Source organism: Megachile rotundata, chromosome 12 (assembly GCF_050947335.1).
Source record: "Megachile rotundata isolate GNS110a chromosome 12, iyMegRotu1, whole genome shotgun sequence".
In the NCBI taxonomy this organism is placed as follows: domain Eukaryota; kingdom Metazoa; phylum Arthropoda; class Insecta; order Hymenoptera; family Megachilidae; genus Megachile; species Megachile rotundata.
The window spans coordinates 10,606,477-10,633,898 of record NC_134994.1 but is presented as its reverse complement, the minus strand read 5'-3'; the positions used below and the strand labels follow the sequence as shown (position 1 = coordinate 10,633,898).

Genomic DNA, 27,422 nt, shown 5'->3' with positions numbered 1-27,422 from the left:
AGTAATAAATACATCCTCAACTTAGAAACTAGATACATGTTACCAACATTCGGCTTTACTATGAAAAGCATAATAATAAGTTAGCCATCTTCTGTGTTTAGAAGAGAATAAAAACGAAAGCAACAATAAGTTATAAGTAAATAACACCGTCGCAAAATAATTCTCGAGCAACTTGTGTTACATACAAGATACGTATAAAAGGAAATAAAAATGAATTTGGAATTATTAGGTATGTTCAATTCAAAGAGTTTATTTTGAAATATAATCACACATTTATAATATTATTAACATTCTTTATTTTCTTGTAGAATCGTTCGGTCAGAATTACCCAGAGGTAAGATATATATTCTGGATATATCATAAATTGTTTTTTGTATGTTATTGATATTATAATGTTTATAATCATTAGGAGTTTGATGGTACATTAGATTGCATATCGTTAGCAGTTACTTGTACATTTAACAAAAGGGGAACTCTTCTTGCTGTTGGGTGTAATGATGGTAGAATTGTTATTTGGGATTTTTTAACGCGAGGTGTTGCAAAAATTATTAGTGCACATGTGCATCCAGTGTGCTCATTGAGGTAAATGACTTGAAATATGGCCCTAATATCATAGTATCTCAATTATACAATGCCATCATTTTCCTTAAATAGCTGGTCCAGAAATGGACATAAGTTACTAAGTGCCTCTACAGATAATAATGTTTGCATATGGGATGTTTTATCTGGAGAGTGTGATCAAAAATATAGATTTCCTTCTCCCATATTGAAAGTACAATTTCATCCAAGAAATCTTAACAAATTTTTAGTATGTCCCATGAGACATGCAGCAGTAATGGTTGATGTTGAAGGCACCCATAGAGTTATACCTCTTGACGATGATGTATGTAATGAATTTATTATTTGTTTAATACGTTTGATATTTAATAACAAGGCCTTTTTATTTTACAATTAGAGCGATTTAAATATAGTTGCATCTTTTGATCGCCGTGGAGATTATGTATATACTGGAAATGCACGTGGTAGGATTCTAGTTCTTGATGCAGAATCCTTAACTGTGAAAGCTTCTTATAAAATATCACAAGGTACAGCTAGTAATACAGCTGTGAAAAGTATTGAGTTTGCCAGACGTGGTTCCTGCTTTTTAGTAAATACATCAGATAGAGTTATTCGTGTATATGATAGTACTGAAGTACTAGCTTGTGGAAAAGATGGTGAACCTGAGCCAATACAAAAGCTACAAGATCTTGTTAACAAAACTATGTGGAAAAAATGTTGTTTTTCTGGAGATGGAGAATATGTATGTGCTGGATCTGCAAGACAACATGCTTTATATGTATGGGAAAAGAGTATTGGAAATTTAGTTAAAATCTTACATGGAACTAAAGGAGAATTATTACTTGATGTTGTTGTAAGTTTTTGTTGATTATTAAAATGATTGATAAATTTAAGGATACAATCATGAACATTTATTCTATTTCAGTGGCATCCAGTAAGACCAATAATTGCTTCAATTTCGTCCGGTGTTGTTTCTATTTGGGCTCAAAATCAAGTTGAAAACTGGTCTGCATTTGCACCAGACTTTAAAGAATTGGATGAAAATGTTGAATATGAAGAAAGAGAAAGCGAATTTGATTTAAGTGATGAAGATAAGTCAGTGGTACAAGGTGAAGAAGCTCAGGATGAAGAGATAGAAGTAGATGTTGCTTCTATTGATAGAGTGGCTGCATTCTGTAGCTCTGATGAAGAAATGGAAGATATTGGTTCACTGCAGTTTTTACCAATATCACCAGATGTAGAAGATTCAGAAGATAATCAAACAACACCACATGAACCACCTATGAAGAAACATCGTTCTCATGATATTCACTTACAAGGTGCACCAGTAGATGGTAAGATCTTTTGCACCCATTAAGATATTTAATGATTTATTCAGTTTATTATAAATATGTTCTTTTATAGAAACTCATCCATTATTAAATAAAGGAAAAGATAAACCTACAACAAAAAAAGGAAGGCCCCGGTTGGAACATAGAAAAGGAAAATAATTGGAATCATATTTATAAAATATGTCATAAAATGCTTTAATACTTCCTATGGAATGTTTCTTATATATATTGTTCAGTCTTACATGTTTTTGTATCGAAAACTTGTATTAAGAACACAAAGTTATTATGTATATTAGAATAAACAAATTTTATATGTGTATATTTAATAAATGAACAAGACCTAGCACATATTGATTATATAGCTATGTATGTTTCACATAAAAAACTTTATCGATTTTTTACGTAAGTTACTAAATTTCAAAGTTCTGTATGTTTTCATACGTAATCATACGTATTACATGTGTTCCATAGATTGTTCTCGGATATTCCAAAATAAAATGCACCTAACCTATACATATTTTGCTACTGAATGGCTTTAAACAAAATTTAACTAATCGATAAATGGTTTATCTTATCTTATGCAGTGAACGTGCAATAAAAAGTGCGTAGTGTCCAGATTGACTTACAGCTACGAGGGTGTTGAATTCATTTACAATGTTGATTTCAAGGTTATTAAAACAAGTCAATAAAAAATTGTTTAATGTTCAAAAGAAAACAACCAGAGGTGTACAATCCGCCAGAGATGTAATCCTTAGTGGTGGAATCATCATTATTAGCGGAGTTTTCATCGTTTGGTTATCTGTATTTCTTTATACAGCATTTTATTATGCTTACATGCCGAGTATGTCATACATACGGCCCGTACACCTGCAATTCAAGTGAGCTCCACTTCTCACTTGTACGTTAATCATATAAAAAAAATTCAATATATTATATTAGTTTTTTGTTTCGCATATTAATCTGAAATATCTATATTTATGTAATTTGATTATACAGTTATTTTCTATTACAGATCATGCAACGAACAAAGAGGAATATGCAGCTTTCCTTCGGCACATGTACAATTAACAAACAAACAACAGCTTCTAATGGTTGGACAACCATACAAAGTCAATTTGCATTTGGAAATGCCAGAATCTCCAGCTAATAGGGAACTTGGTAATGTCTATTCGGTTCTTGAAAAAAATATGGAAAATTAAATGTATTATCTTTAAATAGGTATGTTTATGGTTTGTGCGCAACTACATAGCAGAGATGGTTTCCTGGTGGAACATGCATGTAGATCAGCTATGCTACATTATCGTAGTACATTACTACATGCACTTACAACGCTTACATTTTCACCTATGATGATTTTTGGTTCTACCGAAGAAAAACAAAATGTTGTTCTTGAATTATTTGGTAACTTTGAAGAGGATCAGAGTCATCCAGTTACAATTATTCATATTGAGATACAATCCAGGCACATTGAATTCTATTCTGCAACCATTATGATAAATGCACATTTGTCTGGTTTGCGTTATTTAATGTATCACTGGCCAATTTTATCTGCTGTTGTTGGTATCGGCACAAATTTGTTTTTCATAGCACTTGTGTGCACCCTTTCTTACCTTCACTTCACTACGTATGAAGATACGGATGATGATGATTTTAATTATGAAGAATCTAAAAAACTGGGAGAAACACAAGAATACAAAAAGAAATTTAATACAGAAGAGGAAGAAAAGCAAAAAGCTACTCAGGATCGTAAGTTTCTTCTTTTTTATTCAGTTAACAAAGTATTACATAAGATAATTATTAATACTACTAATTTTTTAAAGAATCATCTGAGTCGTCTTCGGACGACATATTTCCATTGCCAGATTTTGTTGAGACTGAAAAGGAATCTCGTATTGAATACATATTGAATTAATTTCATTCTGCAATGAACTTTACTCTGCATTCCATGAAGTGGAACACCTTGGAAATAAATCATATAATGCAATGAATATACTCTTTAGCTTTAAGTGGTAAATACATATTAAAAAAATATTTATTTTTCTATGTTTGCATACTTTAGTAACTTTTTTGTTGTGATACAAATATATATAAAATGCAATAAATAAAATTGGATCTAAACTTGTTACATTCATTTATTAAATGATCAAATACAAATATCGCTGCTACTGGCTACAATTCAATAACGGATCAGAAAAGGGAAGCAAAAGGAAAGCTTTTTGTACATATGTTTTCAATGAAAACAGAAAACAAAATTTTCTGTACCGTTAATTCTACCACTTTCTGTTAGATGGCACCAGCGACATCATTTTCAAAACGCGCACTACAAAGTTAAAAAGCATAAAATCAACGTCGATCGCTTTTTGCTTAAGTACATAATTACATACATTAGTAACACAATAGTTTATCTTTTTGTTGTTAAAATGAAATACTGTTCTGTAAAACATAAGCTGTAATGGAGAGAGTAAACAGATATTTTTGTTACAAAAAGAACTATAACAGACGCTAATTTATCGCATAAATAAATCAAATTCTTAAAAGCTAGTAAGGCATATGCAAATACATCTCTGAACATAACAATCTAGCGGATAAAAGGGCGGTGTGCATCTTATGCATTCGTAGGCGCAATCGGCGTACACACGGTGCATAAATACTATGAAACCGGTTTCCTGTGTTATGCTCTGTGCAGACTGTGCTCACTGCGGTAGGTTAAAAAGGAGAGCTCAAAGGAGCAGCACGAATTCGTGGGGTCGCCTTGTGTTTCTCTTGGCTCGTTACTCGAGATTCAGACAGGTGTGCGAACCACCTCTCTCTGTCTCTATTTCTGTTCTTCCATTATGCGGTCTGTTCTTGAGGGTTCTCGATTTACTTTAAACCGTATTCACCACGTATACGCCAGGGCTGAATCTGCGCTGATTGTCTGCTGCATTCGATATACAAAACGAACAAAATGTTTCATTGTAACTCGAAATTGAAAAGTCAATTTGCCCAAAAAAATCTCACGAGTATATGAGACTTTTTATCCGGCTAAAATTTTTTTTAAGCAAACAGAATTCTTGTGAAATTGCAAAATGTCGAGTTTATACTTGTTAGGGACACTTGGTAGGTAGAAAGCAAATTGAAATTACGATGGTATAAAATAGATGCAAATCGATGGCAAATCATAAATCGTATCAAAGTATAATGGAAACAACAGAACCCGTTGGGCATATTTCCTCCTAGGCAACCGATTTTCTTCAATCGAAAGATCGCGTAGACGTGCTCACGGAACCGTGCGATTTGATCTCGATCCCCGCACAACGATCACGCCGGAAACAAGTAGTCGCGTACGGTCGTGGCAAGACTGCCTTTCGCTTTGCATGTTTACTACTGAAACGCTATGTTACGTTCCCGGATATGCATAATATTACGATACCGTGCTTGACCGGATATCTCAGAACTAAATTCGAAAATTATCGTCAGTTGTTATCGGAAAAAATTTCATTAATCATTAACGTAGTCGACTACTCTACTCCGACTAAACTTGATGCGCAAAAGTTCAGTTTGCGGATGAAGAACTGCGAGGTTTATGAAACGATTTTACCGATCGTTTGGAGACGAACAGACAGAGGATAGAAGGGGATGGACAGGTCGGAAACAAATGCGATTCGCTCGGACGGGCAATTTACAGCTCGAAGAATATGGCCTGGCGTGTAAACCACATTGAAATTCACGGCGAGCACGGAACTGTACGGGGGGTTGAACTATGGGCAAGCTGTTGCAACTTGCTGTTTTCTCTCCAACCCCTCTGCGTTCATGCCATCGTCTAGTCCTGTCTCCGTCTGGTTGCCATTTAATTCCCTCCGTACGCCTCCCTTCGTCCATTTAAAATCCCCGGGTGGTGCGGCTATCAGGTTGTCTACGTTCATACGCGTGGAATTCCTACGTCGACCCGGAAAGACGCCACCGGAAATCGTTTGTACTGCCTCGCCCACTCCTCTACAACTTCGCGAGTCGGGTCACTGTGGACATGATAAACTTTCGATTGTCATATTTGCACGTTTTACCTCTTATTCGGGCCGAGGAAATACGATCGAACAATTAAGGCATCGACTTCTGTAAATTGTAATAATCCGATGTATCTATCGAGACCTATTTTTTTTAAAAACTGCAACTATTATGAAATACAAGACTGCACATTTCAAAATTTCTGCCTATTGTCATTTTTTAACCCCTTGCACTATGACTTATTTGTCAAGTGCGTCAGTCAGAACTAATTACAGCTACAATATTAATACAGATAAAAAAATTTGAAATGTTATGTCAATATGTTATTATACAATCGTTGACTATGCAAATTATAATTGTACTTGAACTTCAAATTGAAGCGTACTAAAAATTCAGAGGATAAAGAAACGTGAAAAATTTCAAATTCACATACTCTCAGTGTTACTTTAGCGAGTATACATTTTTTCTCGTGCGTAATTTGACGTATCCTTCAGCGGTCATGAACCCCGGTTTCAGGGCGTCGTAAACTTCCTCTGTACGGTCACCAGCACTTCCTGTTCTTTTGTTTCTTTCCTCCTTACCTCCTCGTCTCTGCCATCTCGCTACACGTTCTCGTTAAAGCGATCTTGCCGGATAATTCTTATCGCGGTAAACAATTCGACGCGACATCTTTGTTCTCCCGTGAAGAGCTGGTACAGAGCTTGTATCTACAACCTATAAATCCGAGTGAAAGCAAGTGCATAAATGGTCGATGAAGAACGCACGGACGACGTAAACGTGAAGCGGCGTATGTAAAGAGAACTGTTATCGGACGAAAAATTTAATTAAAAGCGATGGCTTTCATGGAACGACGCCGCTACCCGTCAGAACCGTTGCAAGATCAAGTCATCGAGAATACATTGGCGTAACTTTTGGAATTTTTTCGCTTTGGTACTTTACAATTTTAGCATATGATATTGTAACTCTGGAACTTTGGTGTTTAAAAATTTTGTGAAGCTAGGATTTAGAAATTTAGAAGTTTGGAAGTTTGGAAGGAGATGGAAGTTTAGGAGCTTTGATTCTCTGGTATTTTGAAATGTCCACAGCAAAAGATGTCTATTAGAGAAGGTCCTTTCGATGAGGACGACAATACTACGAAAGTATGTATGTATTTTATTTTCTTCAACAGAAGAAGGCGTCTGGGAGCGTTTCTCCTAATATTACGAATTATGGACTTGGTTATTTTGGTTGGTATCGCTAGGGGTGGGTATCTGTACCAAAAAGTAGTTATGCCAATGAAAGGTTGCCGAAGTAAGCGCGCTATCGGATACTTTCTGGCCAGGGAAGTCAAACTGCGTGTTTTCAGGAAATTTCCCTAGAGAATGGACACGGGAGTGTAGGTTAACACGTACAATACGGTTTACGGTTAATCGGGTGCTAAACGAAGGCGCGCTCGGTCGCCGTTGGAACTAGTATGCATGTAAGTTGCGTGTAAGTCCCTAATTGGCGTGTCGGCATCGGTTAGCAGAATTAATGCAGCCAGTTGCGTGGAATTCGACTGCAAATTAATGAACATTCGAAGGTATTAGCTTCTTCCGTGGTGTTTAATGCGATCGGCTTTTGTGTAATCAACGCGTTAACGTTGAATCATCGACCGAACCACTAAATAGGATTAACTTTGTCCCGTTCGAGCCCTTCTGTTAGCCGATAAATGCTGACTTTTCTTATCTGACACGCGATACTCGGATATCAACGGCTTGAATCGGGTAAATGCGGTTTTAGTTGCAATCCTTTCTTCGAAACGAGAAAATGGTGGTGGTATAAAATTGATAGGCCTCGATGAAAGGTGGTTCTACAGCATGTTCGAATATTTAATCGAGTTCACCGCATCGTGGCAAAATATCGACTATATCATGTGCTAGAACGAGCAAGAAATATATCATCGGTCGAACCGGCATGTTGAAGAAATATAGCCGAGTCGTAGCGACCCTTTTTTCCCTTTTTCTTCCTTTTTTTTTACGATCGCGAAACGAGTTTAACTGACGTTTTCCTCCGGTTTTAAGGGAGACTTTAATTTAAAGTTAACTTGTATACCGTGTCGGCGTCGTAACCTGGACGATAAATACGAGGCTGCGAGGGCAGAGCGCCCGAGAAGAAACAGCCGGACACGTAAGTCGTGAAAACGCAACGCAAAACCTTTTCTAAACTTCCCCCGTGCACGTTGAATATTTCAGAAATGTTCTTCCTTCTTATCGCGCTTGCAAAAACTTCGTCCGCAACTACGTACGCTCTTCTGGCAAAACAAAGCTACCCGGGGGCTGATTAATTAAAACAATGAGGTAGATTCCTCGTGAACATCATCCCCAGGTAGATAGCCGACAAATTCTGATGATTCAAGACTTTTTGTCATACTTCAACCTTTAGCTGGATAATTATTAACGTAGAAAGAACTTCGTTGTTTCGAGCAGTGGTACACAGCGTTCAAAAACACCGAAGTTGTCTTGTCGCATAAATAGTACTCTTCTGGCGTTAAATTTATTTAAGCATACAATTTACAATTAATTTGATAAAATCGTGCCACTTGAAAATCATCGTTTGTAAAAAAAGAAATCATAAGAATATAAGTGGTTTGGAACGCGTTGTCAGACGGCGAGTCGAAATAAGAGTTTCAAATTCGAGAGGTGTACGCCGCGTTTAAATAAAGGTATATTAAATATAAGACGCCGGTATATATTTACTAGCGTTACTGTACACGTACCGTGGCCATATTACCCGCTCGAATAACCGGCAGACGCGATGGAATCGAAGCGAGGATCATAACCTCGAAACGAGAACCCGGAATACTTCTAATACGTTTTCCCAGGATGTTCTCGGCAAATAGCCGAAACGGTCCGTCGCAAATTTTAAATTACATCCTGCACCTTTATACCGGTATATTAAAATTAAAGTTCGACATAATATAGCAATAACTGTCGACCCTGCGGCAGAGAACACCTACGAGAGGTAAGCCTCTCATTAAACGCGTATAAGATAAAATCCAACAAATTGAGCGATTTTATTTTATATCCTGTTTCCTTGGGCCGTAACGGGACAGAAAATATAATAGATACCATAAAAATGGCGAATGTTCGTTTAATTATTGTTAATTACATTTTCAAGATTTTTTACGAATTTGTTACGATTATTTCTTAGAAAAAAATTGTCAAGTTTTTAAATAAATAAATTACAGAATTTATCTATGTGATTTCTATCGGTTTTCCAAATCCCTAAATTTTCAAATGTCTAAACCGATTCCCCAATGTATCTTGCATTGATTACAGCCCGACCGTATCTGTTAGCGGACAAATAATCGATCCCGCATTTTCGATATTCATAAACACATTCGTTAACTAATTGTTCGGACACGTTGTAGTCGAATCAAATGCATAAACCTGCCAGGCTTATCTCGATTCTGGGTTCCAAACACGATCGCGTAATTACATTGGATGTGTTTTGACCGACACGAAAAGCGCAAGGAAAGAGCCGGGACAAATAAACAGGAGAAAGAAAAAGGAATATCTAGTCACCTTGCACGATTCTAGACACCCTAACCACGCCTGGATGTAACCTTCGTGCTTTTGCTGGAATATTAATGCGCGACTCGATGCGAGGGCAGTCGTAACTGCGCTCCGTGGAGGGATGTTGAGAGCGAGGAAGAAATCCGAGCGGGACAAAGAGGACGAACGAGAAAGAGGACAGGAAAAGGAAGACACCGTTCGAAAGAAAAAGAAGGAAACAGAAAGAAGCGTGGTTTGATAGAGGCTCTTGCTACCGCAGGAAAAGAGAAACGTAGCCGCAGGCTGAGCAGGTTGCAACGTTTGCTTGCTTCTCTTCTTCTTTCTCGCGGTACGGGTGTCCTTGTCCGGCTCGTTAGTCTTCTCGCTCCTCTTGGCGGCAGGTCGAGACGATGGTTAAAGGCTGCAAGAAGAAGGTCGGTCCAGAAGAGAGCGACAGAGAAATATAGAGGGCGAGGGGGAGGGAATAAGAGAAAAAAGAATATTTCCGTAGTAGACCCTTTGTTCACCATGTTTCGAAATTAATGGATGGTGCCTCTACCGAGACCCTCGAGGAGAAGACGATCATTTAATTGAGCCGAAGCCAAGCATAGCCGCTGTGTTTCCTCGCCCGCTTTATGTCCGGGACATTATACCATCCTTTCTTCTTCTTCTTCTTGTTTCTATCTGTTTTACCACCCCCGCTTGTTCTTCTCGTTATTGTAACCCTCCGTGTTTCGGCCTATACATCAGTTTTCTCGCTTTTACTACAGGATAATGTCTTTCAATGCCCTCGGCGAAAGTTACCGGGGATGACCTTGTTTTCTTCAATTATAACTGTAAGTTACGTAAGGAGGATCTTGTTACTTTATACCCGACAAATTCTCAAGTTTCTACATTTTCGATCAAACTTCTAAATTTTCACGTCTTAATATCTTAGAGTTCAGATGTACGTATTCCACGTTCGAATGTTTAATTATTAAATTTCTTTCCACAATTTTTAACCCTTTCGAAGGTAATTTGACTGTTTAAAACAGCGACTTTAAAAGTTAGTTAAAAAGTTAAATGAATTCTTTTGAGGTTTTATTATTTCTCTACTAATAATTTCCACTATTGTTTGTCTCACTTTGTTTGTACGTCGCACGTGTCACATAGAATCAATTAACACTAGAACTACCAACCAGTCAAAATAACTGGTTTCGGATTTCTCATTTTATATTAAAAAATTTTATTGTCGTGATTTTATGGAAAAGTATGTCATATTTTGTTGAAGTAAAAACTAGTTCCATATGTTACTTGATACTTTACTATTTATTTATTTCCCTTTTATTTTTCATTCTTCGATAAACGAGCATTTAATGTCTAGCGTTAAAAAATGCTCATTTGAAATTATTGTATTAAATAAAATGGTGACTGAGAGTCACCTCTCGAGCGCAAAGGGTTAATTTGCATATTTTGCAAACTTCGAATATCTGAATTTCGCGCCAGGTGTTATGGCGCTAGTAAAGCCCATAACAAAATTGGAATTACATCGCGCGTAAAAAATGATTCTCCACGAGCGCATGTTACAGTAAATTACCGAGAAGATAAACGTTCCCGTCGACGATCGTTTACCGGATCGATCGCCGATAATAATTAATCGACGTCCGTGTTATTTTTATGATTAATGCGTCGTAACGAGCTGAACATTTTGAAGGAGTGGCGGTTTCATAATTCAAGTGACACGTAGACCCGGCTAATCAGGAATGGTAAAGCGCGCGCTTCATCAAAATTATTTATTTAACGGACCTCCTGGCTTCACCTCGGCCCCGCTGTGTTAAAGGGGTTAATATCCTTGGGGAATTGGAATGTGTTATTTAACGAACGGCCAGCGACATGATTAAATGGGGTTGTATTTAACCACCGCCCTGATTGAAACAAAATTTTACGTATCGATGAAACGATCTTAATCCGAAAGCAGAAGGTCTAACGTGTACGGCTTTTGAAACAATGCAACGATTATTTAACGCAGCACGAATTCTTGCAAAATTGGAATATTATTTAATAAATGATAATGGGATCGTATAGTAGCTGCGCAATTTCACCGCTTCAATTTCATACAATGCAGTCGTGTATAATTAATAGAAATCGATGTAGCCACAATGTAGGTACATCAGTCTGATTCGATTGAAAATTAATTCTACGAAACCGTGCGGATTGCTGGCATTTTTTCCTCGAATTCTACCGAGTTCGTTATACTTCGCACTTCCAATTCATCGTACAATAATACCGGTAATTATAAATAATAACGAATCAACGAAATTAATGAATATTGTGCCGCGGCAATTCGTGGGCAGGAATTACCGAACAGCTCGCCGGAATGATCGAATGAATTCGGTTAAAAATTGAAGAGAAATCAATCGGCGGCTCCATTGATTCGCTAAAAATTTCGTCATCTGGAGAGCGGACGGGCATTGAATTCCATTTACATTGCTCCGAATTCGACACTCAGCATTCACCAGTTCGAAAATAAAACTGAACGAACGTTTAATCCTCTCGCTGCCTCTTTCCTTCTCGCTCTTCGACGCGGCTGGTTCTCTTAACGTAATCGCGTTAGTCGCGAGAAAATGCGCGCGATAATTCCCCGCCGATCGGTTTCTAGTTCCATCGGATTAAATCGGAAAATTTACTTAATGGCTACGTCCGAAGAAACTCGGACTAACGACGATTCTTTTTCTCCTTATCTATCGGGCATTCAATTAACTTTAACTAGAGTTTTTGTCAGAGTTAGGTTAGGTTCCTCAGTTTTGCTAATCGTATTAACTGGCAAAGATTTTGGATATTTGGAGATGGTATGAATTAATTTCTTAAAGGTATTGCTTTGATAATAAATAACTTTTGTTACACACGTCGAGTTAATGACCACGGCAGTCGACGCCCTTAATAATAAACAACATAGAACAACATAGTTACGCACGTTTTTATTACATGCCTTTATTACATGGATTGGAGTGAAAAAAACAGAAGAAAGAAACAAAACAATACATAAAAACTTGTGTACATATTTACGTTACAGGTGTCGCTTAGATATAAAGATAAAATCGCTTAGACATTCAATATATATAACTAATTATTACATTTACCCTTTAACAGTGGGGAAGGTGATGGGGGAATTTGGGGAGGTAGAAAATTGGGAATTTGAGAATAGGAGATGTGGAATTAGGGGAGGTAGAAATTTGGGAAAATTGAGAGTTGGGAACGTGGAATTTGGAGAGGTAGAAATTTGGAAATTTGAGAATAGGAGATGTGGAATTAGGGGAGGTAGAATTTGGGAAAATTGAGAGTTGGGAACGTGGAATTTGGAGAGGTAGAAATTTGGAAATTTGAGAATAGGGGATGTGGAATTTCGGGAGGTGGAAATTTGGAAATTTGAGAGTTGGGGATGTGGAATTTGGGGAGGTGGAAACTTGGGAAAATTGAGAATAGGGGATGTGGAATTTGGGGAGGTAGAAATTTGGGAAATTGGAGAGTTGGGAACGTGGAATTTCGGGAGGTAGAAATTTGGAAATTTGAGAATAGGGGATGTGGAATTCGGGGATGTGGAATTTGGGGAGGTAGAAATTTGGGAAATTTGAGAGTTGAGAACGTGGAATTTGGGGAGGTAGAAATTTGGAAACTTGAGAATTGGGAACGTGGAATTTGGGGAAGTAGAAATTTGGAAATTTGAGAATAGGGGATGTGGAATTTGGGGAGGTAGAAATTTGGGAAATTTGAGAGTTGAGAACGTGGAATTTGGGGAGGTAGAAATTTGGAAATTTGAGAATTGGGAACGTGGAATTTGGGGAGGTAGAAATTTGGGAAACTTGAGAGTTGGGAACGTGGAATTTGGGGAAGTAGAAATTTGGGAAAATTGAGAATTGGGGAATGTAGAATTTGGGAAGGTAGAAATTTGGAAATTTGAAAATAGGAGATATGGAATTTGGAGAAGCAGAAATTTAGGAACTTGAGAGTTGGTAACGTGGAATTTGGGGAGCTATAAATTTGGGATTTGGAAATTCAAAACCTTGAGAATCATTAATTTAGAAATTTGCGAATTATTCTGAACTTAAAGAATTATACTGCAAATTTGAGGCTACGTGAAATAAAAGTTCAGGGCTCCGACATTTCAAGAAATTGTCAGATTACTAATTCCCACAGTTTCCTCTTGCAACATCAAAATTCCCAAAACCTGATTTCGTAAAATCCCCTCCGAAGAATGCAAATGTACATTAAACTCGTACGCCACCATGTATGAAAATGAGCAAGTGAAAGTCAGAAATGTGAAGTTCTCCGTTGTCCTTCGATCTCCTCGAAGGAGCGTTTCTGAAGGACTCGCAAAAGCAAATCGAGATACAACGAAAGATTAGATGCAATCTGTGATCGCGTTTCCATGGTTAAACACTTTCGCTCGGATTATGTCGGCAAGAGCATCCCTCGACGGGGCGAGGGTGTAGCAGACTCGAGGAAGGTGGAGATGATATCTTCTAAATAAACGTTTACTTTGCTGTGTATCCGTTGAATGACGCCGACGAGGTCTCGCCAGTTAAGAGGCCTCGCCCTTGTAACTCGATCATGCGAGTTGGCCATCGTTGACTGGAGTTTCTTAACTCGGAACTTTTCCCCGGAAAGCTTTCGACGATGGTTGATCATCCCCGTGGATGTTCGCTGTTGGAAAGTGATTCTTTTTGCTCGGTACACATTCCTTCGAACTTTTACACGCTGGACGCTTCTACAATCTCCTTTATTTCATTTATTTGGCATTCAACTGTGCTAATTTCATTTATTAAAACTTTCGAACACAAAGGAGACAGAGGTAGTTTCAGTACAATTTTTTTTTAAAGTACTGTTGAGAAGATAATGATTCTGAGAATTATTAAGGGAGATATTTGTATAAAATATCAAAGAGAATCAAAGTAATTTAATCTGTTAAAATATTAATGTAATGGTGGTTTGATATAATAAAAACCTTAATGGGTTCAGGTACCTCTATGTACCTATATGTATGTATATGTGTAAAGATGTGTAGAACCATTTTAATGTATTCTGACTGAAATAGGTGCAAGGATATTCATCTAAGAAATTGAACAAAAAATTGTTTACAAAAGAACCTTAATTTTTTATACTTAACTTCATGTGCCATACTTCATCCACATTTGTGTACGATTATCACATGTGTAATTAAATTGTAACACTTAGCGAATTTTTATTTTCTGACATAAAGTACTTTCATAATCATTGAAACACGTCGGTGAGATAGGACGAGAATTGAACGTGGAATCGCTCGCAAGCTTCCCGCTAATCCTTCATTGCACCGTTTATTTCAGAGAATCGCTGCTTCGTAATCTAATTTGGCCCGAACGGGGACAATTGTAACCAGCTTTACCGAAATGACTAAACCTGCCGATAATGCAGGAGATTAAAGGATCCCCGTCGAGATGGACGGTGCGGGAATCGATAAAATCAAAAGCAGCCCAGTGAAGTTCAAAGCAGCCTGAAATCGAGTAACAGAGACGAGTTACGAGCTGCCAGGGCTTTTCGACCGGCGTAAATTACGGTACCGCGAGAATAACCTTGTTGAGAGCTGGGTCAATCAGCGACACGTTGCGAGTCAACGAGATCGGGCTTTTAGTCGGAGAACTTAATTAGAGGTATCGATATTTTCACCGTGTTCCAAGAACACTTTCTTTCCCATCGTTCCGCTATAATTTAAATCGGGTAATAGAAAATGGCCGAAATCTGGGAGCCATTTTGTAAACTGAAATTACTTCTGCTATATGAACAACTATATCCTTAATTGAAGTAGCAATCGTCCACAGTTAATCGTTATGAATAGTAAAAATCTGATGTGATAGTTAAACGGAGTTGGTTATTAATTAATTAAACTTAATCGATTGCACCGATTAAATCAATGAACAGAGATCAAATTTACTTGGCTAATTTAAACCGTGACTATTAATTATCTGCAATGTAATATTTAAAATAGGGATGATCAATTAATGGTCAGTCATTTAGATTTAGAAAGTAATTTCGATTAATTAACTATAATGACACGAACGTTCGAAGACCCCAATTAGGTCGGTGCAGAGTGGGAAATATTCCATGATTAAATGATAAACCGCGAAACGAACGATGCTAATGAATTGTAGGAATGTCAAAGATTCGCCCGTTAATTGAGAAATTTACTGCGAAGGAACGTGGTAGAAAATTGAAGCTCCTGAAACCGGTATTTTGTCTAGCTTTGATCCTCCTCTCGTCTGGATCTTCGTAATTTCATTCAAACGTGATTCCAAAACAGTGTACGGAAGCATGAAATATGCGGTTTGCTTCCTATCTTCCATCTTTATTAGGAGCTCGTTATCGTATGCTATTTAAGTTACGTTTGATATTGCTCCTCGTTTGGGCTCCTTTCAAATTTAAGACGATCCCAGCCGTGAAAGTTTGATCGAACCAATTTCCACTTTGAAATTAAAGCCTGCCAGAATTCATGATCCACCTACAGTCACGTACAATGTAACCATAAGTGCAAAGTTTTCGCGTATCATCGTGTACAACATCCACAATCCTTGTACACGATGTTTCAATTATCCAAAGGTTATCCGTCACGAATTTACAACGCATTATCAAACCATCGAAATGTTGCGATAACGTCCCTCGGTTTAAGAACCACTGGCCGAAACTGGTTCTGTAATTTCGTGTCGTGATACCTTTTTCCTTGCCTTCGTCTCCTGATTGTCCCACCTGATATTACGGATCGCGTCGCCACCAGGACCCACTTACACCTCACGCTCGGTATTTGAGCCGCTCGTGAAATGTACGATCGGGAGTGGCCAAAAGCGTCGGGTTGCAATCGTCACAGCGTGACAACGTAACGCAACCCGATCGTCCAGGGATTTCTACAGAAACAGGTTCTGCGCGAGTTCGCTCTCGGTTTCTCTTTTGTAATTTCTTCACTCGACCAACCTTACTTTACCCAATTTTACCGAACATCATAACGGAAACTTGTGAATTCTTGGCATGTGGAGTTTCGAGGATTTAGGGACGATGTGAAGGTTTGGGGTGAATATTTGAGGGTTTGTAAATTTGGGAGCTTGAGGATTTGGAGATCTAGGAGTTTGGAAACTGAGGTCTTTGGATGTGTGGTAGTTAGGAAATGTCAAGATTTAGATTTGAGATCTGAGGATCTGGAGATTGGAAATGTGGTACTGTAGATTTGAGGATGTAATGATTTGGGAGTTTGAGAAGATGAAGGGTTGCAAATTTGGGAGTTTGAGAATCTGGAGATCTAAGAGTTCGGAAACTTACAATTAGGTCTTTGGACATGTGGTAGTTTGGAAATGTAGAGATTTAGATTTGAGATGTGAGGATCTGGAGATTAGGAATGTGGTACTGTAGATTTGAGGATGTAACGATTTGGGAGTTTGAGAAGAAGGGTTGCTAATTTGGGAGTTCGAGAATCTGGAGATCTAGGAGTTTGGAAACTTAGGTCTTTGGATATGTGGTAGTTTGGAACTGTAGAGATTTAAATTTGAGATGTGAGGATCTGGAGATTGGGAATGAGGCATTGTAGATTTGGGGATGTAGCGATTCGAAAGTTTGAGATCTAAATTTGAAAGTTTGGAATTTTGAGAATCTGGAGGTCCAAGACTGTAGAAGTGTATGTCTCTGGAAATGTGATATAGACAGTTGGGAGATTTGGAATTCAGAGATGTGAGCATCTGGAGATTGGATCAGAAACTGCATATTTGGAGATGCACCCTCATGAGAGTTCACAAATCTGGGACCGAGATCTGACAATTTATTTGAAGTTTGTGAAACCCATGAATTTGGAGATAGAACACCAGGGTTGTTATTAGGGATTGTTCTGACCCTATTAGCAAGAAATGATCCACATCGCACTCCATCGACTTTGCGTCCAGCATCATGATTCGCAAATCCAAAACAGGTTCGCTCCCCCAAGGTAAACGGTTCATACGTGTTTCAGGAATCGAGTAAGCACTCGAAGGGTCAGCAATCTAAACGAGAACAGGTTTTTCGATGGTTCGCGTGTCGATTTTAAAATTGGCCTCACCCTATTGTTTCACCTAATCTCACGGGCGAAAACACAGGCTCGGGATCGGTATAGCGAGCGAGGAGTGTAAATATAGGAGGCGGTCGTTCTTTGGGCCTTGCGTACGCCGCTGGCACCTGTCGTGTGGCTTCAGGTAGAAGCGGCGATAGAGGGGAACGGGTTTCAGGATGGGTGGAGGGACAGAAAGCGACCACCATAAGATGGTGGCTCTCCCGTGGTTGTTTCAAGACCGGTTCAGGAATCCGGGGCCACGCTTACGCGCCAGTGCTTATCAACTTTTGCCTTCTCGTTGCTTCCCTTCACCTTAGGCGATGCTGACTGGCAGATCGGTAGAAAACACCGGCTCGACGACGACCACGATGACGAGCGGCTTTTGCGAGTGACTCTTTCTTATCCCCACCTTTTCATCCGGCCATGTTTTCTGCTACGTACGCATCATCCTGCTACGGAAAGAGGACGCGTAGACGATCTCGAAGGAAAACATTCGAGCTGCTTTTGCATAAGAATGCACGAAAGAAAGAAAACAGCAAGGTATAAAGGCTCGTGTTTCGAGATTCAAGGCTCGTCGGATTTTTCTCCACGCTGTAAAGAACACTTTGGCCCAGCTGTTCATTGGAATGCATTTTTGACGCTACCCTTTTACCAAGGTATTCCAAAGGACCCATCTCCTGTTTCGGAGTGTGACTATCGATTGTCGATACTTTATTGATACTTATCGGCATATCGATGATTTTCCGATCTGGGGAGGTCGCTGAATCTGAAAGTGGAACGGTAAATAATATTCATTTATTGTAAATTTATACATGTATATTACACTCGAAGTAGATCTGGTAACAAGAAATGATCTATAATTCAAACAGTCTAAAAGTGGTTCTAATTTAATTTATTATACCATAACGAATTCTCTCATGAAGTATCGATACATCAATAACATTCCGACAATATCGACATACTGATAGTGACACCTCTATTCCTGTTTCCTCCTATTTTTCTGTCGAATCCCATCTTCCCCGTCAGTCACTTGTTAAAACACCGGTTCTTTGAAGGTACTTCCTGTTCCCGGTCCCGTACGAGCCAGCTTAAAGTATTTTTAATCTCGTTTCACATCCGGAAGCACTCCGATTTATCGATTTTCTTCAGCCAACACGTTTGACGTTTCTGTCGCGACGCAATATCCTTCGAGCGAGCGTCTCAGCGTCGCATTTAACGCGACCTCCTCCCTGCGACCCTTTATTCCTTCTCGTTTCGGCTCGCTCGCTCGGAAAACTCCTGGCAAAAAGCTTTTCGACGACGGTGTCTCAATCGCGAGCCCCTACCTCGTGTCGAACAAAACACGAGTTCGACGAGTTAACGAGGTATGCAGGCCCGAGTTTCGCCGCTTCTTCGATCGAATCGTTCGAAGATTCCTCCTCGCTATAATGCCTGACTCCTCGTCGTTCGTGTTTCCGTTTCGGATTCTTTGCCTCGGAAAAAACGTGCTTGTTTACTGCCATCGATTTATGACCAACAATCATGCATTCTATCGATAACTTCATTCGTGACAAAACTTACAATTCGAGTATTTTGTTCGATAAATGTATAAATTTTTATATGTTCAACCTCTTTTAATTACTTTATTGTACCACGTAAATAAAACATTTCAGATGTAAAATATACAAATGCATGTCGTAATTGCTTTTCCGCTGCATGCATGATAAAATTCTACGAGCATAGGCTCGTTAATTCTTGTTTATTTTAATACCGATTTCATCGAAAATGATGGAAGTTCGGAACACGTGTATAATATTCAACACTGCATAAATAATGTTAAACACTATAGAATGATAAATATTGAACACCGAATACATAATAGCTATTTGCATAATGAATAAGCAAGCTTCATAACGCCTGGCTACGATGACGCTTCGCTGAAGATCACCGAAGACCAACTGTTCAAAGTAATTAAAAATTCGCGAAGACTTATCGACCATTTTTCACTATCGAATTTTAACAGAAGGTTATTTTAATCGAACCTGATGCAAAATAACAGGATAGAAATGATAAATTTCACTCGACTTACCGATCGGTCGTTACAAGAGAAACTCGAAACTATCCAGACTGGAGCATTAGCCAAGCAGCAATTAGTGACGCAACGTCAATTTTACGGATCCTTAATGAGACCCTTAGCATAGCGTTAGCTGCCTTAACAAAGACACCTTTGAACCGTCATCAAGAGTTATGGATATAATGGCAGTAATTAAAACCGATATCGGTGGCTCTCGATTAACAACAGCCGTGTGGATCTCGAGTGATTCGATGAAACAAACGTCAGAGGATAACAATGACGTACACAATTATAGTCCATTTCGACTATTTTCGATTGTATACTCGAATTCATGAATGTATTGGGAAATAAATATTTAATAAATAGGTGTATGTGGATGGATGAACATTGAGGAATACATATTAAATAGGCATGTATGTCTAGGCCTTATGTTTAGGGACATTTGGAGATGTATGGAAATGAATATTTAATAAATAAGTATATGTGGATGGATAAACCTTCATGAATACATATTAAGTAGATATGTATGTCTAGGTCTTATGTTTAGGGACATTTGGAGATGTGTGGAAATGAATATTTAACAAATAAGTATATGTGGATGGATAAACCATCATGAATACATATTAAATAGGCATGTATGTCTAGGTCTTATGTTTAGGGACATTTGGAGATGTGTGGATTTGGGAATATTAAGATTTAAGGATGTATGGAATTGGGGATGTGTGGATTTGGGGATGTGTGGATTTGAGGATGTGCGGATTTGAGGATGTGTGGATTTGGGGATGTGTCGATTTGAGGACGTGTGGATTTGGGAATATTAAGATTTAAGGATGTATAGAATTGGGGATGCGTGGATTTGGGGATGTGTGGATTTGGGGATGTGTCGATTTGAGGACGTGTGGATTTGGGAATATTAAGATTTAAGGATGTATAGAATTGGGGATGCGTGGATTTGGGGATGTGTGGATTTGGGCATGTGTGGAACTGGGGATGTGTGGATTGGGGATATGTGGATTTGGGGATGTACGGAATTGGGGACATGTGGAATTGAAGATATGTGGAATTGGGAATGTGTGGAATTGAAGATATGTGGAATTAGGGATGTGTGGAATTGAAGATATGTGGAATTGGGGAAATGTGGAATTGAGGATGTGGGGATTTGGGGATGTGTGGAATTGGGGATGTGTGGAATTGGGCATGTGTGGAATTGGGGATGTGTGAAATTGGGGATGTGTGGAATTGAGGATATGTGGAATTGGGGATGTGTGGAATTCAGGATATGTGGAATTGGGCATGTGTGGATTTGGTGACGTGTGGATTTGGGGATGTGTGAATGTGGAGATGCTCACATCTCCAAATATGATACTCATTAAACCATCGTGATACAAGAATTGAGTGCACTGACAAAACCAGCAAACTACTAAAATTCAAATTCCTATAACCCATTAATTTCCACAACATACCAACGATCCCAAACATGTTTCTTTCCAACTAAGAAATTTTTAAGATAAACATACAAATTGATGTATATATCGGTATTTTCAAAGCACCGCGATAAGATCGCGAATCCATTAAGTCCAATCGCAGGAAGGAAATTACGCATCGGATAGGGAAATAAAAAAGGCTAAGGTCTTCGCTATCTCGTAATTAGCCAATCGTCATTAACTCTACCGGCGCTTCGATACTTATCGATTTCTGCCGCGTTTATCCAGGTTGAAGGCTGCGTCAGTCGCCGGCCGATGCATTTAAACGCGGTCAATTAACTAAAGGCAAATAATTAAATTACAGTAATGCCGTGTCTGAAGGAGAGCATAAGGGAGGAAAAATTCACGCAATAATCCGATAACGGGAATAGTTACGGCCGAGATTGCTGAAGACGAAGTTGTCTGATCGTTCAAACTCCTCCACCGTGAAATGACGCGACGAAGCGTGGAGTGTCCCGCTTCGAAAATTACTCGCGACGCGTGGTGATGGAGGACAGGTATTTATGGTTCAAACGAACGTATCGGAGCGATTCGTTTCGGTGGCAACTGCGTTTCAACGTTGGTGCTCAAAGATCGCTCGAATCCCCTTCGGACAAGTGATTTTTTACCGCTTGTTCCGTAGAGATAATTACGTTTTATACGGCAAGGTGTAAATGAGCGATGGAAATTATCACGTGACGACTTTTTGCTGGTGTGGAGAAACCGCTGGAGGATACGTCGTCTAACTGACACGATCTTTAGATCTCTAATTAAGTAAACATACCAATGTCACTAGTTCCAGTTCTTAATTTCTCGAATAATTCAATACTTGTTAATTATCGATTCTGCATATTTGTGCATTTATAACACATCTGCAGAGTAAACATAAATCATTTAGTAAACCTAGATCAATTTGATCGCACTTTGCAGACTTTATTTTACAAATGCATAATCGCTATTATTTATTAAAAGCTTGATAACCGAGATATTTGTGCAATCTTGCATCTGCAGTTTTAAAGTGCCAGAAAGAAAGTCGGTGATCATGTCACAACAAATAAATTGTCAAAATTAGATCTAACGAAGAGTGATCCAAATAATCATCAAAGTAGTTAACCAACAGTGAATTAACAACGTCACGTGCCATTCTTACAATTCTAAGAACCTGCATCTCACGATCTTATCTTTTGAAAAATAAAGAAAATTTGTCATTGTCTCGCTGTCTTCTCCTTACATTGAGAAACGAGTCAGTTAAGATCGGAAGAAAAATGTGTATCTATCTTTCATTCTGCGACGTTGATCTGAGCGACATAATGGCACTACCACATTACATCTCTCACTGCAGACGTTCATTAAATTACCCCGATGACACTGGTCACTCATCTGAGGAGCTTGGAGCGACAAGGATCATTAGAAGAACGATCGCTATTTCATTTTGTTGTCAAGGCTTTTATGAAATAGATATTTGGATGTGAGGATAGGGATTTGGAGATGTGGGAATTTGGACATGTGAGAATTTAGACATGTGAGGATTTGGACATGTGAGGATTTGGACATGTGAAGATTTGGACATGTGAGAATTTGGACATGTGAGAATTTGGACATATGAGGATTTGGACACGTGAAGATTTGGACATGTGAGAATTTGGACATGTGAGGATTTGGACATGTGAGAATTTGGACATATGAGGATTTGGATACGTGAAAATTTGGACATGTGAGGATTTGGGGATGTGTGGATTTGGGGATCTGAGGAATTGGGGATGTGTGGAATTGGGGATGTGTGGAATTGGGGATATGTGGATTTGGAGTTGTGGGGATTTGGGGATGTGTGGAATTGGGGATGTGTGAAATTGGGGATGTGTGGAATAGAGGATATGTGGAATTGGGGATGTGTGGAATTGGGGATATGTGGAATTGGGAATGTATGGAATTGGGGATGTGTGGAATTGGAGATACGTGGATTTGGAAATGTGGGGATTTGGGGATGTGTGGCATTAGGGATGTGTGGAATTGGGAATGTGTGGAATTGGGGATGTGTGGAATTGGGGACGTGTGGAATTGGGGACGTGTGGAATTGGGGATGTGTGGAATTGGGGATATGTGGAATTGGGTATGTGTGGAATTGGGGATGTGTGGAATTGGGGATGTGTGGATTTGGGGATGTGGAAATTTTACAATGAGAGATTTCAGGGAATCAGTAATTTGTAAATATGAGAATTCGGTGACTCGAAAATTTATTATATATAATTTCAGAAATTCTGAAAACAATTAAATATCTAACATCTGACATATGCACCCTAACCTCTGTATCATCCTCCACTCCACTTAACCCACCTATACCCACCCCAGTCCGAACCTAATTACCTCAATGCTCATTTCCTGTGTTATAAAACTATAGATTGACATGTACCTAAATGATTAAACATCTCGACCTCATTGCGAACACTCTCGAAGACAAATCGTGTGCTACCTGAAGCAAACTATTTATCGGGAATCGCGTTTATTGGGTGCCACGTAGCGTTCGATCAGGGACGCGTATCAACATCATCAGGTTTTATTTCGAATATCTCGAGACTGGTACTAGAAACCGGTATGCGGGGCGCTAGAACGGTACAAGTCCTCGATCGGAATGTGGATTTACTTATCTTCGAGGCGCGTACGCAGTAAAACTGGACGAACCAAAGCAACCATCGAGCGAAAACCCTTGCGGATAGTCGTGATTCCCGATTACATAGCCGTGGAATAAATTGCTACGCCGTCTTACCACGGAATCGCGTAACACGACTAAAATAGGAGCACAATAACGCGTTCGACGATAGAACGCGAACATTGGCTGTTGCTTGTAAACTTCGTTTCAAGTTGAGGTAGCAGAAAATCGTTCTGTGCAGTTTGGAAATTTGAGAATTTACAAGTTTATACGCTAACTACAAACCTACGTTCTCTTATGCAATAGTTTCTGAAAGAAACGTGTTTTTTAAATTCGATTTTGTGACGAAACTGTAAGAGATTTAGTAATACATTTCAAGATTTTGTACACTTTGTTGAGTAACGAAAAACTATCACACGATAATGCAGATTTTTTTCTGGAGAAGACATTCAGAAAAGATTGCAACTTTTCTATTAAACTAAATTGTAAAATATCTTTGTTGGAAATGCTGGTACTCTACCACCTCGGTGCTTAATGCATTGAGCATTTGTGCGCTGCTGGTGCTATCAGCATCTATACCGAAAAATTAAAACTCGGTGTCTTCTCGTGTTTAATTCTAAGCATCATCATATTTGGAAACAAATAGTTGAATATCTTCTTGCGACAAAATGTGTTTTAATGCAAAAAAACTATGTAAAATCACACCATTACGGATGAACGGTGGGAGTTACGCGTGAGTCGAAAAGTGAGGATTAGGTGGTCCTAGCGGCCTACCCTCTTTGCCCCGTCCCCGTCCCGCTACTTTTCTCTCGTACTCTTAGTAACTGCCGAAACAACGTTGGAGTCCATTTTTATTTCAGCATAAAGAAGAAGCACGTTGCTTGATCGACGACAGAGAAATTGAAAAATAAGCATAAAGGTCGAAGTGTTTATTAGTGTGATTATTAATCTCAATTCCCGTGATTGTGGTAGCAGCTTCTCGCAAGAGACTTCTAGTAAAACAGTCCACCGCCGTCTTTCTCACAGAAACTATCATTATCGGACACTTCGAACAAAAGCGACAGCCACAACCATGTCTCGATTTCTTTTACTTACCGTTCTTCTGTTCTGCATCTTCTACGAACTGCAGGTAAAATATCTTATTAAATATTTAACTAATTTGACATTTAAATATGTAATTGATTCGACTTTAGTGATATGAAGTTTGGAAATTTTTGCGAGGAGGAACTCTAACATTTCCAGCTTCAAATTATAACAATTGAAATAGAAATTTTTTACAATTAAAATGTTTTATTCTGCATTTGATTTTATGCATCAGTTCTGGAAAATGATCTATATGGATACACACGTTGAATCATTATATCACTATGCACTCTCGATTTTAATACTTTCTGGCTATAACTTTAAGTTATCTATAACCTTGGAATTAATGGTTTCGTTATTATTTAGGCTATTCCTGTACAATATTACGGTGATCAAAGTTTATGTTGTTATTTTGATTACGAGCCGGATCTTTGGAGGAGAATACAGGATGAATTATGGAAAAGGGAGCAAAAAAAGATGGAAAAAACGATACAGGAGGCATTTCAAAATGCCCTAAAGAATTCGCCGTCGGCTCTTGATAAACTACGAGAAAGGTTTCCTATATCCGGAGAAAATCCATAAAACTAAACCTTATTAACTACTTTATTTAATGTACACAGTATACCTTATAATTTCTAATTTAAATAATTGTTACTAAAACTCTTTTAATGCGACTCTTTACTATCTTCGAGCGATTTGGTCGAGTTCTCAGAAGCGTAAATAACATTGTATCATTATTGTTATGTATAAAATATGTGTACATGTTTTAAAAACAATATTAACTTCGACACGAGTGTAGAGATAAAAAAAACATATTTACTTTGATTTATTATATAATGTATCTCTTTTATTGAAATATTCTAGGAATAAAGTTACACGAGCAATTGACGATCGTTTGTTATTTCCTCTTTCCCGTTTGAACAAATCCATAATTGCATTAATAATCATTTACCGAAATTACTGTTAAATAAACATTCAGTTTTTCGAATTTACAATCTGTAATTAATTAGTTATAGTACTGATGAAACAAAGTATCACAGTTGCCTTATTAATACAAGATAAAGATAAGCAAACTTCCGTAAAATCCTTCGCTCCCATAAGACACAAATCATGATACTCAAGTAGGAAATTATCTAAATAAAAAAAGACAGTCTCAACAAAATTATCACCGATTAGAACTATAATATGCAGAATAATCATAAAATAAAATGAAAAATAAACGAAGCATGGCATGAAAATCGAGTGAAAGCGTATTAATAGAGCTCTAATAAATATACAGTAGAATCAAAATGGTCATGGGTCAAGGATTCTATTGATAAGCACACGGGGAGATAACTAGCTATACCATATGGACTTTGGAAAAGCGATTTCAAAGAATCAATAAAGTGCACCCGGAAAATTTTTTCCGTACGACCTTGTCCCCTCGACGTAATTTCTTACAACTATCTTTTATTTACTAATGAATTTCAATCATCAATAACCTTATCAAATAGCTTCTCACTTATTTAAATATTCAAGTAATTCGTCAGAGAATGAAATCAAAACAGAAATATTTTGACAATTTTAATGTGATACTTAAATTTTCGGGTTCCTCGGAAAAGTTAATTTTAATAGAAGAATAATGAACTTGTATCGTATTAGAAAATTATCAATTACCTTGTAGATATGGTCGAGAATTTGGCAAGTTCTGTATCAATAATCGCGCCACATTCGGTAAGCAAAGTAATGACCCAAATATGTTCGGTAACTCGGAAACCTCAGCGCTGCGAAATTGGAAAATTTGAGAAATTGGAAGGGTTTGGGGGCTGGGATTTAAGGGAGATCGCGAGAAGTGGATATTTAGGAAATTAGGGTTTTGGGAATTTAGGGGTTTGGACATTTGGGAATTTAAGGGCTTGGAAATTTGGGACATTGCAAGTTTGCACCCTTCAGAATTTAGGAATTTGAGAATTGGAATATTTGGGGATTGGGGGACATGGAAATTTTGGACTTTGCAAGATGGGACTCTTCAGAATTTGGGAATTTCAGAATTTGAACGTTTAGGTATTTGGGGGCTTGGTTATTTAGGACTTTGCAAGTTTTGGATTCTTCAAAATTTAGGAATTTGAGAATCTGGACGTTTGGGTGTTTGGGGGCTTGGAAATTTGGGACATTGCAAGTTTAGACACTTCAGAATTTAGGAATTTGAGAGTTTGGATATTTGGGACTTTGCAAGTTTGGACTCTTCAGAATTTAGGAATTTAAGGGCTTGGAAATTTGTGACACTGCAAGTTTAGACTCTTCAGAATTGAGGAATTTGAAAATCTGGACATTTGGGTGTTTGGGGGCTTGAAAATTTGGGACATTGCAAGTTTAGACACTTCAGAATTTAGGAATTTGAGAGTTTGTATACTTTGGACTTTGGAAACTTAGAAATTTGAGACATTGCAAGTATGGACACTTCAGATTTTATGAATTTTAGAGTTTGAACATTTAGGTATTTGGTGGCTTGGTTATTTGGGACTTTGCAAGTTTAGACACTTCAGAATTTAGGAATTTGAGAATAGGAACATTAGGACTTTGTGAACTTGGAAAGGGACTTTGCAAGTTTGGTACTTGAGAATTTCTGTAGTTGAAAATTTTGACATATGCAAAGTCAGGTAATTTGTAATTTTCCTACAATCTTATGTCACACGAAGAAACTAGTCAGTGCTTTCCAAAGTCGAGACCCACCC

The 27,422-nt window shown here is 38.2% G+C and overlaps 2 protein-coding genes and 1 long non-coding RNA gene across 5 annotated transcripts; 2 read left to right on the top strand and 1 right to left on the bottom strand.

Annotated features, from left to right (window-relative positions):
• Window positions 1-49: 49 nt before the first annotated feature.
• On the top strand, window positions 50-2,208 carry Rbbp5 (retinoblastoma binding protein 5). The gene is made up of 7 exons (XM_003702299.3): window positions 50-229; window positions 309-334; window positions 410-582; window positions 655-883; window positions 956-1,411; window positions 1,484-1,892; window positions 1,963-2,208. Exons 1-7 carry the CDS (start codon window positions 211-213, stop codon window positions 2,046-2,048), a joined length of 1,398 nt encoding a protein of 465 aa, XP_003702347.1. The 5' UTR covers window positions 50-210; the 3' UTR covers window positions 2,049-2,208.
• Window positions 2,209-2,322: 114 nt separating this feature from the next.
• Seipin (lipid droplet biogenesis associated protein seipin) lies at window positions 2,323-25,596 on the top strand. Of its 3 annotated transcripts, XM_076538313.1 has the most exons (8): window positions 2,323-2,767; window positions 2,902-3,047; window positions 3,108-3,635; window positions 3,710-6,803; window positions 14,728-15,051; window positions 17,780-18,242; window positions 24,486-24,754; window positions 25,075-25,596. In XM_076538313.1, the coding sequence occupies exons 1-4, from the start codon at window positions 2,544-2,546 to the stop codon at window positions 3,799-3,801; spliced, it is 990 nt and encodes a 329-aa protein (XP_076394428.1). In that variant the 5' UTR covers window positions 2,323-2,543; the 3' UTR covers window positions 3,802-6,803; window positions 14,728-15,051; window positions 17,780-18,242; window positions 24,486-24,754; window positions 25,075-25,596. The 3 variants fall into 3 exon arrangements, with proteins under 3 accessions (XP_076394428.1, XP_076394429.1, XP_003702285.1); XM_076538314.1 differs by lacking the exon at window positions 17,780-18,242; XM_003702237.3 differs by lacking the exons at window positions 14,728-15,051; window positions 17,780-18,242.
• On the bottom strand, window positions 12,331-19,288 carry LOC143265540 (uncharacterized). Its single transcript, XR_013040164.1, has 2 exons — window positions 18,364-19,288; window positions 12,331-18,228 (listed from the first exon to the last, which is right to left on the bottom strand). It is a non-coding gene; the product is annotated as an uncharacterized LOC143265540 (long non-coding RNA).
• Window positions 25,597-27,422: the final 1,826 nt, after the last annotated feature.